The 13,202-nt window shown below is 37.9% G+C and overlaps 1 protein-coding gene across 1 annotated transcript in view; it reads left to right on the top strand.

Moving 5' to 3' along the window:
• Nucleotides 1-13,202, top strand: part of RELN (reelin) — a 444,598-nt gene that overhangs the window by 267,224 nt on the left and 164,172 nt on the right. Inside the window, exon 11 of the mRNA XM_031455857.2 lies at nucleotides 6,986-7,131. Coding sequence (XP_031311717.2) covers nucleotides 6,986-7,131 — 146 coding nt within the window. The remainder of the gene's footprint in view (nucleotides 1-6,985; nucleotides 7,132-13,202) is intronic.

The raw sequence follows: 13,202 nt of genomic DNA, 5'->3' as shown, positions 1-13,202 counted from the left end.
GCTCGGTTAATTGCACGCTGTCTGTCTAAATTCCCTTTGCTTGGGATGTTCTTCACTTTGGATTGCATAGCTCTTATTGTCATGATTCCCCCAAGAGGTGGATACATGATATTGTAGACTGAGCCAGAATATAATTTGTTAAATTAGTAAGAGTACTTTGGGGATGAAGGGTTAAATGTAAGTAGTGTGCTTCTCATAATTTCCCTCCAATGCGACCTATTTGTACAGTAATTAATGTGGAATAGCATTAGTGAAACATGGAATTGAGCCAGCTCACCATGACAAGAGTGGCAATAACACAGACACAAATAATTCTGACAAATTCTACTAAAAATAACCATTCAAACAAATCCTGGGAGCCTCCCTGCTTAAAGCACCCTTTTTTGGTTTGTGTGTGCTCTGAAGGTGACACATTTAATCACTGATTAAGTTAATGTGATATTCATTAAGTGAAATTTATTTTTTTCTATATACATATCAACAACTCAGTAGCATTTCCCATCACCTTTGTACCTAGCACAGCCCATGGCGCAGTTACTTGCATAGTGACAATCATAGAGGTAAGGTTTCTTAAATAAATGAATGAAGACAAGGGATGAAAGAAGGAAGGGGATTAGCATTTACTGATTTCCTAAGATTCACCAGTCTTTTTTTTTTTTTAGTTGAAGTATAGTTAGTTTACAATGTTGTGTTAATTTCTAGTGTACAGCATAGAGACTCACCAGTCTTTAGAATAAGTATGTTACTTTTACAATCTCATCTAAGTCTCACAATTGCCCCATTTCACAGATGGAAAAATAGAGGCTCAGAGAGGCCAAATAGCTTCCCTAAGATGAAACAGCTTTGGTTTTCAAAGCCAACAACATTGTATTATAAAGCCCCAGCCCTTTTGTCCCTCAGTATCTTTAGCCTCCAAAGTTGTGCCTGGCATTTTTGGCCTTAATTTGAGGAGGCAAGTCTGAAAGCCTCAGATACTGTGAAAGTCAAGCTGATCCCCACAGACAAGGTTAACAACTGCCCTATGGAATTTTACATTGTTACTCTTTCTCTCATTACTCCAGTTCAAATCTGTCACTATTGCCATTTTAGAGTTGTCATAACTATTGCCAAGTAATTATACACTTGTCACAAAATATACCATAAATTGAATCTTTATGAATCTTGGTACAGAGTGGCTCAAATGTGAATTCTTAATGAATCCAGAAAATAATGGGGAAAAAACAACCTTTAAGCTCCCTAAAGTTCACTCACTGTGGTTGAATCTATTGTGTTGACTAGAGAAAATGCACTTCAGCCCTCCTGCACCTGGACTGTGTTTATAGCCAAGTTTTCAGTTTTTTTAACTGGCATTAAATTACCTAGAAATTGAATGTGTGGAAAATGACTGAAATTCATTTTGCCTCATGAGAGAAATCATTCTCTTACTATTTTGATTTTTTTAACAAGTGTGAAAGTCTGTACCGTGAAATACCATTGACCCAGGATGTAGGAAATACAGATTTCTATATGATAATAGCTATAGCATGGTGAAAGGCTTAGGGAACACAATGATATGTAGGCTATAAGTGAGTCAGTTTCTAGCCTCTGTGCCACACATCTTACTTTTAATCCAGAAACTCCTGGACCAATATATTTTATTTCCAACTAGACAGTGGCTAATTTATGGCTCTGCCAACAATGCCATTTTAATTAATTTTATTCATCTTATTTCTCTTTCCTCTACTCCCTCTATCTCATCTGTTTGCATTGCCTCGATTTTAATTAAAAAAAAAAAAACCCTTCCTCTCTAAGGAGCAATCTGAAGTGGCAAAAATAATCACTTAAAATATTACAGTCATTAAAAAATTGGCTGTGGTGGAAGCCATGCATTTTCAATTTTCCTACAAATGATGTTTTAGCTTCCTTTTAAAGTGCACTTTGTATCTGAATTGTCTGCCACCAGCCAGCTTGGCTATCAAAAGTGGTCTTCCAGCTGGGTGGGCTGAGTGACAACTCCTTAATGGAGGAAATGGATGGCTCTCTGCTCATGTGGAGGGAAGGCACACCGGGCAGATTTCACTCCATCTGCCACCAGCTCTCTGCAAGCTGGCATTGCCCGAATGCCCAATCTACTCATTCCAACAAAAAGGATATCGTCAAAAATAAATTGCAAGGCTACAGATGCCTGAAAGAATCATCAGGGCCATTAGCCTCCAGGGAGATACTATTAAGAGGGGCCTCAGTGCTCATCTTTGATGAAAACCTAATTAAACTATGGTGGCGGCAATTGCGAGGACTTTCCTGAGTACAGAGGTGAAGTCAGGAACGTTTGTAGCAGAGCATAGGGAGCAGCCTTAGGAAACCGCTGTCCTGAATTGTGGCCACTGACTTGTTACACTGAGGAATTTGCACTGATGCTTCCTGTTGATGGTTTTCTGAATGGCAAATTCTTGTCACTTGGTTACACTGTGTTCTGCTTTTCAAGTCAAGGAAACTCATTTCACAGCAAAGCAGAAAAATATTTTTGATTGACAAATAGAAATAAGGACTGTATTTAAGGGATTTCTAAAAATTGGAGATCTGGTACTTAGAAATATAGAGTGTATATAGCATTGATCAGTGCTAAAATAATGAAAAACAAAGTAAAAATAATTATAATTAGCAACATAACTAATGTAATTAGGAGTATTACAAACAGAAAGAAATATGTAGAGCCATCTGCAGAATTTATACCTTTATCTTACCTTTAAAAAAAAGCTTAATTACCTGATATATACTCACCATAAGTCAATCAAAAGCTGTGACTCAGGAAGTCACATGTTATTCATAATCCTTTGTTCAAGAAAACCTGCTATTCTTTTACTATATTCAAAATATAATAGTCCTGAATTCCGAAGTATTCCTGTTTTTATCATATCAGGAGCTTGTATATCTCACAGTTAGACATTTAACCGTCTTATGAAGTTGTTTCTATTTTGTCATTGCATATAAATGGCATGAGTTTGAGGAGATGCTGAACAAAAACTGCTGGATATTAAAATCACCGCGAGCAATTTCCTGAAATGTTTTTCATACCTTCAGTTCACGTTTTCTCTGGGTTTTTAACATAGTACATTGATGCTATACAGTGCAAGTTCATCTGTAAGAAAAGTGGCAACAGACATCTTCCATTATTGAGTTTTCCTAAGGAGAGTGTTTGGTGATCTGCCAAAACATGGAAGGCTTTGAAGTTCTAATTGACGGTTCTATATCCCCTGAAAATAAATGAATGTTTGCAGTACTTCTACCATATTGTATTGTGGGACCTAGTCTCTTACATTTTACTAAAGGTTTTAATTGATCTGAAGAATTTTGATGACTATCCTAATATGAAACACAATTAAAAATAGATTTAAATATTCTATTTCTTGGTCACCTACTGCAAAGAATATATACTGCTAAAGGAATATAATAGCCTATTTTTGAAAAAAAGTACATATTCAGAAATGAAATAACAATTATTTTATAGCACTTAGAGGTTTAAAAAAAAAACATTTCCATGTATTGTACTATTTGTGTTTCTACTAGCATGTCTGTGGAATAGATATATTGGCCCCATTCTACAACCTAGGAAATTGAGGCGTAGATGAGTTAAATGACTTGTGCAAAATCATGTGGCCATTAAGTAGAGAAAATGCATTGGAGCATGCCTTCTGATTCCAATCACCAAACTCCTTGATGATGGACAGTACTGAGTTTTCCTTCCTTCTCATCTTGATTGTCTTTGGTTTCCAGTACTTTGGTTTTTTCTAGCCTTAATCTCCTCAGTTTATATGTGCTGAACTAATTGAGCTAAGTTCCAGGGGAGAGTTCAAGGCCATGGATTCCCATTCAGAGGCAGAGATGCAGTCTCAAACAAGCAGAGACGCGGGGACTTTGTCTCAATCTGGATGCATTCAGGCGTGAATTCTCAGTTTGGAGAGCATCTGGGAAGCCAGGCCGATTCTAAGACGTTGAGCCCCCTGTGACCAGTTCTAAAGTAGAATCAGCGTAAAACTCTAACTAGCCTTGTAATTGATGTGGGAATCCTCAGAATGAGCACCCTGAACTGGCCCCCTACCTTTCCCAGGAGTCCTAAATACAGGGCCTTTACATAATCAGCTTCTCAGTAGGCCCATTCCTGTCCATTCCTGCTCACAGGGCTCAGTGAGTGATTCACCAGTTTCACACAGCCTGTCCCCTATTTTATAGTCCCAGTAACACCCATCTCCTTGTAGTACCCTTACTTCAAGCCCTGAAAACACTGTGTTCTACTTATAATGGCTAATGCAGAAACTGTGCCGTGATCTCCTTAGCACGGTGGGAGCAGAGCAAGCCATCCATAGCTGTGTGTGGGTTCAGTGCATCTCCAGGCCCCGCTTCCCAGAAAACGTCAGCCCCATGTTGCTCAGAGAGGGAGGAGGGGGCGGTGTTGAGCCACCTCCTGGTGAACTGTGGCTGTTTCCTTTGGGTGTGTCGCAACCTTTCTTTGTACTAATGTGTCTCTGTACTAAGACTATGAAGAAGAAAACATTCAAAGAACGATACTTCTCCCCCTCCACACCCAAAAGGACATTATACCGTTATATACTTTTAAATTGGAATATTGATTATTCTGTATTCAGATGTACACATATTTCACATGTGCCTTTTCCTTGGACCATTACCCAATGTCTTTTTCATCAGTGTCAGAGTCCTTATATTAATTCCAAATAAACATGGGCCACAGTTGTTCAGGATTCCAGAGTGTGAAGATAATTGTGAAAACTGTTACTTAGAGCTCAGCAGATTTACGGTTAGGAAAATCTTTATTATGCTGGTTAGCATTCATTTTCTTTACAGAGTACACAGTAGTAGAGGATGCTTGGGTTTGCCATCACTTGACCGTTTCCATTTCCTGTTAAATAAACTGAATCCTAGTTTTGATCAGTGTGCGTGAGTTAAGGATCGCATGTAATGAGCTCAGTTTAGCACCTATGAATAATCTGTCTTTACTGTGGGGTGAGGAGGATTGTCAGGCAGGGAAGCATGCCACACACTACAGTATTATCTGCGAGGGAAGCAGGCCCATTGGGTGTGCCTTATGTCTTAGGGCTGTGAAATGACTCCCCCGAGGTCAGATGCTCCAGCTCTCTGGAACTGCTGGAAGCTTCTGGGAGCTTTTTCACTCTTTCAGTATAAGGGTGTGATTTCTCTCCCCATTCATTTTACCTGCCATAATCAGTTTAATTGTCCTAAAACATTTCTTTACACACATCACTGCTCTGATTTAGAACATCACTGCCAACAGAATATTGCCGAGATCTCTTAGACGACCAGGTAAGATCTTTTACAGTCAGGCTCCCGTCTAATTCTCAGAGTTGTGCATACCTGTCACCTTTGTCATCATTCATGTTTGTCATCCAGCTTGAACTTTTATCCACCCTTTAAAGCTGGTTGAAGACCTGCTCATCTGTGAAGCCTGCTCATCTAGACCAGCCCTGGACACAGGGATTCCTACCTTCCTTCACTCATTAGCACTTAACATATGCTGCCTTTGATAAATCTCGAGTAGACTGGAATTTTTTTAGAGCAAATATTAGGTATTATTATACTTCATTATAAACCCCTTCCCTCTGGTACCTTCCTGAATGCCGCTTACATAAAAGATTAGTTCTCCATAAAAGATTAGTTAATTACCTGAAAGGCATAACCATATCATTCATGACTCATTTATTGAATTATTCAATAAATATTTTTGAATTCCTAGTATATGCGAAACACTGTGCTAAGACCTGGAATACAAGGACATGTTCTCTGCCCTACAGAACTTAATAGGCACTGGGCTTAACTGATATTCTCTGCCCAACTATTTTTCTTTATTTCTATTTTAAGAATATATAAAACTTGAAAGGATCTTTGGTCTTTCATTTATTAGCCTTTCTCTACCTGTGACATTACCAAAAATGATTAATGCAAAAACTTTTATTTTTAAAAAGTAAAAATGCAGTTTACTCAGCTCGAGAGTTGGATTTTGCCATTGACTATTCACTTTAAGCTGAAAAAATGTAGGCTAAATAAAGCATCACAAAAATTATTTTTCTTTATTCTTTGTAAGCCTAATGCTCTTCTGGAGAATAACAAAGTTTGTTGTGTGGGAAGGGATAAATTGGGAGATCGAGATTTGCAGATACTAACTACTATATATAAAATAAATAAACAACAGGTTTATACTGTGTAGCACAGGGAGCAATATTCAATATCTTGTATAGCCTATAATGAAAAGAATATGAAAAGGAATGTATGTATGTATATGCATGACTGAACTTTAGGCTGTACACCAGAAACTGACACAAAATTGTAAACTGACTAAAAAAATGTTATATACATTAAAAAAAAACAAAGTTTGTTGTTTATGAGCTCCTCATTGGGGACATCATGCACTTCCTAAGTCTGGTCAGAAAATTTTACTCAAAAGCTGGCTGAAAATACACGATCATAGCAGGGATTACTTTGACCTTTTCTGTATTCCATGTTTTGATTAGCAAGCTATTCTACTCATATCCCATTTATAGACAAATTGTGAAAGGCTTGAATGGCAAGCCAGAAATATATGGAATATTGAAAAGGTCAGTGTGATTTAGCCCATAACCCACAGTACTGAGAATATATGACAAGTCATTATCACACTTAATTCTCACAACAAGGACTGTGGTAAAGACGGGAAATTATTCCAATTAAAATATCCTTGTTTCATATTGAAGGCCAAAGTGACAAAGCTCAAATGGCCTCTTGACTCCTTTTTTGTGATAACTTAATAATTTAGAAAGAAATTGTAATTGAATTAAACAAGGCGAAGAAAAGAGGTAACAAGCTCTTTTGATTTCGGAGTCCGTCGTAGAGGGAATAATATAATGATTTTTCTAAAAACTCTAATTATACATGAGTAAGACAGATACAACTACAAAACCAATTCAGTGGCCACCCCATGCCCTCTTTTTATCTACAGCATAGCTGTCAATCAGATGGGAACTCCATTTATTTCCATGGAAATGAAGGCAGTGAGTTCAATTTTGCCACCACCCGGGACGTAGATCTTTCTACAGAAGATATTCAAGAGCAGTGGTCAGAAGAATTTGAGAGCCAGCCTACAGGGTAAGTAATTGTAATCTCCCATGCTGTGTATAGTACTTAACATTTATTCCACTGGATGTATTTTAAAAGCATATTGTTAAATAGCAAAAGCATCCTTAAATCAATACTGGTGATTCTTATCATAGACAAGTCAAAACGGGTACATTTATCTTAAATATTCTTTATTAAGTAATCAACTATTTTTATGCATACTAAAAATTTGTGATTGCAGGTCCCTTTTAACTTTGGTTGGATTGCTTATATCTCATCTTTGTTTATTCAGCTTTTACAGGGAGAAAGTTGTTTTTTTTTTCACTGTGTATAGAATATAGAATCTTTCTACTACTTTTATATTGAGACTTTCGGTTGTCTTCTTGGGGTCTGAGATTTACAGCTGCGGTAACTCGATTTTCAGTAGAGTGTGGTTTTGATCTCTAAAAATTGTTTAGGGGATAAAATTTACCTTTGAGAGATTTTTACAGGAGGAGGATGGGCTGAGGTTGAAGCACTGAGGACGATTTGATGGTAGTACTTTCTGGCCATTCTGAGCTGTGTGCCTTCTTCTGGGTCCAGTGTCCCTAAGATATTTCCTGTTCATTGAGTAGCACTTTCAGAAGTTCAAGTTTAAAGAAAATTAGTAGGTTCAGATAATCAAAATTCGTAAGGTAGGATGAGTTGGAAGGAAATTCTAGAAAATTTCTGGTTCTCACCTGGCTTTTTTTTTTTTTTTTTTTTTTTTTTGTCAGTAAGCACATGTAATCAGAACACCAGGTCCTTACTGTTTAATGTCCTTACTTTTATGTTTTCTAAGACTATGATGAGGATGGATGAAATTAACATAAAATGTAACTTCATAATGAATATAAAATAGCAATAATTCAACTGTTAACTATGAGAAACTTTTCCAGAACACAACATTTGACATAGTCATGCCTCTCTGATCTGAACAAATTAAATCAAAACTGGATGGATTTCTAAGTGCCTCAGTGGCAGTAAGGCCACTGTCACTCTCTTGGGCTCCCCACTTCCTATGCATTGCCCAGAAACTGCATTTGGACCCAGTGAGAGGGAAATCTGACCAGCAGCCTGACCCACTGCCGCTGCTGCTATGACCTTTTGCTGCCACATCAGGGTCTCTCACTGTTGAAAGCTAGGTTTTTACTGTGGCTGATCCAGTCCTGCCCTTCTGCGCCTCAGCCTGTGGGAAGCCTCTGAAGGAGATTGACACTCTGAGGTACCCCACCCCCTCCAGGGCCTGCCATTGACCTCTCCAAGCCTAGCAGTGATGCTTGGGTTCTTCAGCCCACAAAACCCTTCTCTTCTGAGGTTCCTGTCACCCTCGAAGCTCCATATCCAGTGTGTCTCTGGTGTTTCTTTGCGGCCCAACAACCACTCTCCTCTTTTCCACATCCAGGATCGCCCCAGGAGTCGGGCTGCTTTCCTTTGTAACCCGGGCACTACCAGGGCTTTGATGGGGTCCAGAACTTTGGCAGTGTGCACAAGGCTTCCTTCCCTACCTTCTGGAGATAAAAGACCCATCACCAGCGTATCAGTTCTTCCTTTCTGATTCCTGATACAAAAGACCAATTCAGATCCCTTTCCTGACGATGGAGCTTGACTGCTTATGAGAGAATCCCAAATTCTGAAGCCCGAGACCCGATGACCTCTACTCCTTCACCTCTCCATGCAGCAGTGACGGGTCATTCACTCCAGTGAGACCTACATCCCCTGGGAACTCAGATGATGCCCCAGTGACATCCAGATATCCAGCCTCCACCCCACTAAAGCAGAGAGGGAAACCTAAGTTTAATCTCCAGTGGTACCACTTTGATACGCACATAAATCCCTTATCCCTTCCTATCTCTATCTATCCATATCTTTCCTCAGAGTCTTCAGTGTCACTTACTCTTACTCTTTTAGGAAGAGATAAAATTTATTTTTACCTATGGACTTCATACCCACATATTCCCTCTCCCAGAATGCCCCCTTCTTTTTTTATTTTATTTTTTTTTAGCTTGTTGTATTATCAAAGACCATCTATAAAAGAACAAAATAATGCTTTACTGGATAGACTAATGGTCCATATAGCTCTGCTACTAACATTAGTGAAGACTTAATACAAACACATAGAAATTGAGCTTAGAAAGGAATTAATTTGATATTAGAAGAAAGCAAACATATTTTAGGGAATTAATGTACTAGTCCAGAAACACAGCTGGCAAGAAATATATTCCAATGGACAGATCAGATATTCTGTTATCTCAGAGCACTAACGATATGAGAGTTTGTGGCTTAAACCAAAACATTCATCCCTGAAACAAGCAAACAAAAAAGACCTAAAAGTATTTTTGCTTGACAAAAGAGCGAAAGTCATTTCAGACGCAGCGGAACATCAGCAAATTCCATTCACCCAGTGACTCAGGTGGTTTACAGTGATGCTTTTTGGCCGCCTCTCAGTGCTGAGACTACATCAGGGTTTTGGTCACAGTTAAGAGACTGGTGCTTTCGGGCTATGACATTGTCAGCCGATTTCTGTTCCAGTATCATAGAAAATGTGCTTGACAGAAGCACCTGTGCCACTCTAATTGGGATGCAATTAACTCACCTAAATTCTAAAAGCAGCGTAATTATTCTAGCAACCACACCTTCAGTTTATTTGTAGCTTTCCCCCTAGGATAGCAGGCCACACACCCACCCGACCCTAAAATTACCTCATTTATGCACTCATCTGGTGAACCAGTTATCCACACTGGCATTGTATTACAGAGGTATAAAAGGATAATGACGGAATCTAGAATTTTCTGGGGATGGTGATCAAATGCTGGGTTAGTCTGTAGAGTTGTGTGTGAGTGTGTGTGTGTGTGTGTGTGTGTGTGTGTGTCCTCTCTGAACCCCCCCAACTCCCAAATGGTGCTTTATTGATCTAGGAAATAATGCTGATACAATAATTTTTAATCAAAGCTCCAGGGGAAAAAATTTTGTTACCAGATCAAATTAATGTGCAGTATTTTTACCTAGGGTAAGGACTGACAAAGAAAAACAGATTAGGAACTTGGTAGTGAAATTCTTGATGCGTTTTATCAGCCAGATAGACTGAATACCCGTCTCATTGTTCCCTTCCACCATCACCACCCACACAATTTGTCTTTATAAGCTCACCTGCTAAAATAGATATAAACCGTAGGTGGTAAAATCCCCATTCTATTCAAGAGTGACCAATTGAATCCGTTGCATCCTGCAGCTTTGAGGTCACTTTCTTTGAAGAGAAAAAAAGTAAGTTATTAATATGGATATAATATTTTCATCTCTTATAACAATCATGAGAGAAAAAAGAGTATGCAGTCCTTTCTAATATCTTCAAAACATTTCATATGAATGACAAGAAAAAAAAGAAAAAACACTGTCATGATGACATTTTTTTGGAACCACTTGCCCAAATATTCCTGTTTTCCTAATATTTGAATCAAACTATTTGCTCTCAGATCACAAGGATGCAAGAGCTGTTTGCCTTTCATATCACAAAGCTGTATGTTGATAGGCTTATTTTAAGTGGGATTTTTAAGTATTTTTTTTCTTTCTCCCGAAGAAGACACATATGTTAACTTCAGCAAGAGAGAAACTGTAATAGATACACTGATAATTTATGTGAGTCTTTCTGAACTTTGGCTTAACCTTACAACACATCATGTAATTAGCGACTACCATATCTCACCTAGCTGAGGCTGTCTCCAGGTGGGAGGGGGCTTTGCAGAAAAACACGTTACAGAAAGATGGAATTTGTAAACTTGTGTTTCATCTCAAATGCAAACATTGTGTGTTTCTACTCTTCAGATACCTTTTTAAAACTATCTGTTTTATAGCTATCACCAAAGTATTCATGTTAAAGAGAAGCTCCACAAATGTCATGGGTGTCAGACTATTGAATCAGGACAGCATGTGCTAGTCTTCCCTACTTGCCCCAAACCCTTGGAAATTGCGGAAAATGAGCAAATGAATCTATCATGACACTATAAAACAAGAGCGTGTGCCCTGGTTGAGTCAGAAATTATGAAGTATTGCACAAAAAAAGAGAGAGAGAAGGAAGGGATCTGATGGAGGGAGGAAACAATAGCCCCAAATACATGCTGAATAAGACGCTACAAAAGGGTCATAGGTCCTGGACACAGGAATCAGAGGGGGCTCTGGGGTCCCGCTGTAGGGACGTCCGGGCAGGTGAGTGTCTCACTACACTGGCCCTAGGACAAGCAGCGAGCGTGGACACTGGGGATGGAGAAGCAGGGCAGTGCCAAGGTGACTGGAAACCTTAAGAAGAATAAAGAACCCCCTTGGTGGCCCGCACTCAAGGGCACATCTGCCCCCCTCTGGTGGGCATTTTTATACCAAAACTAAGGGAGAATAGCAGGAACCAGTTTAAGCGAATGATCTAGAATCATCAAATCTGAGGAAAATCCACTCTATGAAAAAAAAAAATCATTGAATTGAAGAACTAAGAGCTGAAAAAATGAAAGTAGCAGAATAAAGAAATGGAGTTTTTATAAGAAGTATAATTAATGTCCTCAGAGAGATGAGAGAGCATACTGCATTTGTGAAATTAAAACAGATTTTATGAGGAAAAAAATGGAGATGTGAGAAATGAAAATACATGATTGTTGAAACAAATTTAATGGGTTTTCTTCCCTCTGAATATCAGTGTAGGCATAGCTGAAGAACAAATTAATAAGCTGGAAATTTGAATCTCAAAATCTTTCCAAAACTTTGGGTTACTGGATATAAGAAAAAACAAAAGTAAAGTATAAAGGGAAGATCGGCACTTCTAACATTAGAAAAATAGGAATTCCAGGAGGAAAGGTCAGAGGAAATATATGGAATGAAATATGTAAAGAAATAATTGAAGAAAGATTCCTGAGATTTAAAAAAAAAAAAAAAGAAGAAGAAGAAGACCGAAAAGACATAGTTATGAATGAAAATGTTCAGCAAGATGGATGGAAAGGTATCCAGTCCCAGACCACCAGAGAAAAATTTCAGAACACAGGTAAAAGAGGAAATCCTGGAAGCTTCTAGATGAGATCACTGTACTCTCCTTGGTAGCACTAAACATAAGTTTTAAAAAATGAAGCAGTAATCATAACATTCTGAGAGAAAATTATTTGGAACGTAATGTTCTCCTCCAATCAAGTATCATTCAAGTACTGAGGAAAAATAAAAACCTCTGGAGACATACGGGGTTCAGAAAGTTTCCTACCCCCAAACACTCAGAATTACTAGAAGATGTATTCCTGGAAATTAACCTATGAGGAATATGATAGAGTCAAGAAAGAGTAGTGAGCAAGGAAAAAAGTAAAGCTTATAGTTCAGTCCAAATAAGTTTTGATTATCGAAAACGTTTAATAAAAATTTGGAATTAAAGCCCAGAAGACTTCAACATGAGAGATACAGAGGGAAACTGACAAGGAGAGAAGAAGGAGGAATTAAAATACTGCCAACGTTCTTAACTTGCTTGGAGTGAGGATATCAATTTTGGGCAACTCAATGTTAATAGGAAACTTTAAGGGTAAATATGTGTGTTGAAAAAATCAGATTAGCCAGATACAGGCTACGTAACTTCTAAAGCATTAGATTAACATAGAACAAAGAGGACTTAGTCCAGTAAATGCCAGGAAAGTGACAAAAAGTAAATCATAGTTAAAAAAAAAAAACAAAACAGGGTAAATAGAAAACAGAAGACAAATCAGCAGGAACCAATCCAAACATATGAGTAATACAATAAATTTGAGTGAATTATATTCGTTTATTAAGTGAGATTTTCATAGGAATTTTTTAAAAATCAGCTATACATTTGCTATTTATGAGAGCCTCAAACAAGAATAACACTAGAAGTCAAAAGTCAGAAAAGAGATACTAATATAAAAAGCAAATGCAACAAAAGAAGTAGAGACAATATCAGATATTCAAATCAGATAAAATGGAATTCAGATTTAAGCATTTAAAGGGCTAAAAAAAGATATTTTACTCAGCAGTGTGTAAAGAGTATTTTGCACAATGCGTGGCACATAATAAGCAGTCAAGACTTAAAAATTAACTTATAATCTAAC

This window comes from Camelus dromedarius, chromosome 7 (genome assembly GCF_036321535.1).
Source record: "Camelus dromedarius isolate mCamDro1 chromosome 7, mCamDro1.pat, whole genome shotgun sequence".
NCBI lineage: Eukaryota > Metazoa > Chordata > Mammalia > Artiodactyla > Camelidae > Camelus > Camelus dromedarius.
The sequence above is the reverse complement of the archived record's forward strand: the minus strand, read 5'-3'. Positions and strand labels throughout refer to the sequence as shown.